Here is a 1,742-nt window from a genome sequence, read left to right as displayed (position 1 = left end):
ACTCCGGAAACTTAAGGGTTCCATTTTAGGCTTTTAGATCCTGCAGCGGTTGTTTTTTTTTTTAAAAAGCATCACAAATGTCAGAGAAAACTTGCCCCGTAACCCAGCAGGATTTTTTAAACTAAAAATTCAAGGGGGGGGGGGGGAAGTCATTGGATAACTTGGGTTTCAGGGCAGATCAGTTTTAGCTCCTTAGATTAGATCTTCAGAGCTGACTTTGAAGGAAAAAGCAACTGCGGGAAACCACAATAATCTAAAAATGTCTGCTGCAATTTTTAACACTTAGCGATTGCCACAAGGACAACAGAAAAACGCAAATGAAAATCCTGAGACAATCATATGCTACAAAGTCATGCTCGCACTATTTTTACATTGCTTAGGGAAAATAAATTTTCTTAGGGAGTATATCCAGACCAGAGAAAGAAAATAAAAGGTAGGCATGCCAAGAATAACTACTGTAATTTTATTTCTAACATTTTGAGAACTTATGAGCTTCCAACACAGACACATCCACCACACACCGCATTTCACTGCATAACATCCTGGGAGCAGGAGCTCCCACCTCAACTCCCAACTGCATAAAAGTTCTGTGATCCAGACAACAATTAATACATGATCTGCTCAGCCGTGTTTGTTTATCTTTCCCTAACTTATCAGAAGACTTCCCCCCTGAGAATACATGTTTGATTACAAACATCTGTTAAAAACTGAAATTCCACAAACTCCATTCAACCTCTCCCAAACCCAGAATGCTTTGCCACAACTGAATGTATTTACCTGGAAGTCATACAAGGCAACGATGTTTTCATGTTTCAATTCCTAGAAAAAGTAAAACAAAGACCATAAGCTAGGAGCAACAATGGACATACAGAACAAAGACTGAAGAAAACAAGTCAGTCTACTTTTACCTTAAGTATTTTTATTTCCTTGCCCAGCAGAGTTTGAGATTTTGCAAGGTTTTTCTTGTTAATGCATTTCACAGCTACTTCCACCTCAGGTTTCTGAAAGAGTGCATATGTCATTCAATAATAAATGTAAATTTCACCATTAATTTACATTAGGATAAGCAGCCTCTTAACAGATCACAAATACTACTGAAAGAAGTGTCTTGCAGCAGCGGTAAAGGCCTCTCACTTTGTATCCTAAATGCTGATCCCTCACTTGTTTAGACTTGCCCTTTCCTGAATTATGCTTGTCAGCCCAAGGAGAAAAACCCAAGGTTTGGGTTTTTGTTACTACTTTATATGATGATTATCCTCTTATTCAATCACTAGAAATAAACACACTGTGGGAGCCATGGCTTATCCCAAGCCCTAATGATGGAAAATCCACTGCCGGATTGGTTTCCTTTTATTTACCAGCGAGCGATTTCCCCTCCTGTTGGAAAAATTAAGTGGAAAAAGGCAAAACTTCAGAGACACACAAAAAACCCCCCACACCACCAAAGCCCAAAGCAAGAGCCATCTACACACTTCACAGATGGCGTGGGGGGATTTTTGTTTACTTGATTTCAAGCTAAGGGCCAGTTTTGGCAAGCAGGACGTCTCTGCGGACGCCTCCGCGGCCGTTTGCCGGCCCCCAGCCCCGCTCTGGCCAGCCGCAAGGTGAAGCCACCTGCCCGGGTCCTGCTGGGGCGCACGCCTGCCTCCCAAATAAACTCCAGAATAACAATAATAAATAACAATAAATACGTCTACCACCACCAGAGCTGCCCCAGAGGCCGGGGCCTATGACAAGGCTAA

General features: G+C 42.0%; 1 protein-coding gene across 2 annotated transcripts in view; it reads right to left on the bottom strand.

Moving 5' to 3' along the window:
* Window positions 1-1,064, bottom strand: part of ULK1 (unc-51 like autophagy activating kinase 1) — a 91,746-nt gene extending 90,682 nt beyond the window's left edge. For both annotated transcript variants that reach the window (XM_009274331.2, XM_009274332.2), the window contains exons 1-2: window positions 909-1,064; window positions 778-819 (exon numbers count right to left, since the gene is read on the bottom strand). In XM_009274331.2, the coding sequence (XP_009272606.1) occupies window positions 778-819; window positions 909-1,022 (156 nt within the window). In that variant the 5' untranslated portion in view covers window positions 1,023-1,064. The remainder of the gene's footprint in view (window positions 1-777; window positions 820-908) is intronic.
* Window positions 1,065-1,742: the final 678 nt, after the last annotated feature.

Source organism: Aptenodytes forsteri, unplaced genomic scaffold (assembly GCF_000699145.1).
Source record: "Aptenodytes forsteri isolate BGI_AS27 unplaced genomic scaffold, ASM69914v1 Scaffold79, whole genome shotgun sequence".
NCBI lineage: Eukaryota > Metazoa > Chordata > Aves > Sphenisciformes > Spheniscidae > Aptenodytes > Aptenodytes forsteri.
The sequence above is the reverse complement of the archived record's forward strand: the minus strand, read 5'-3'. Positions and strand labels throughout refer to the sequence as shown.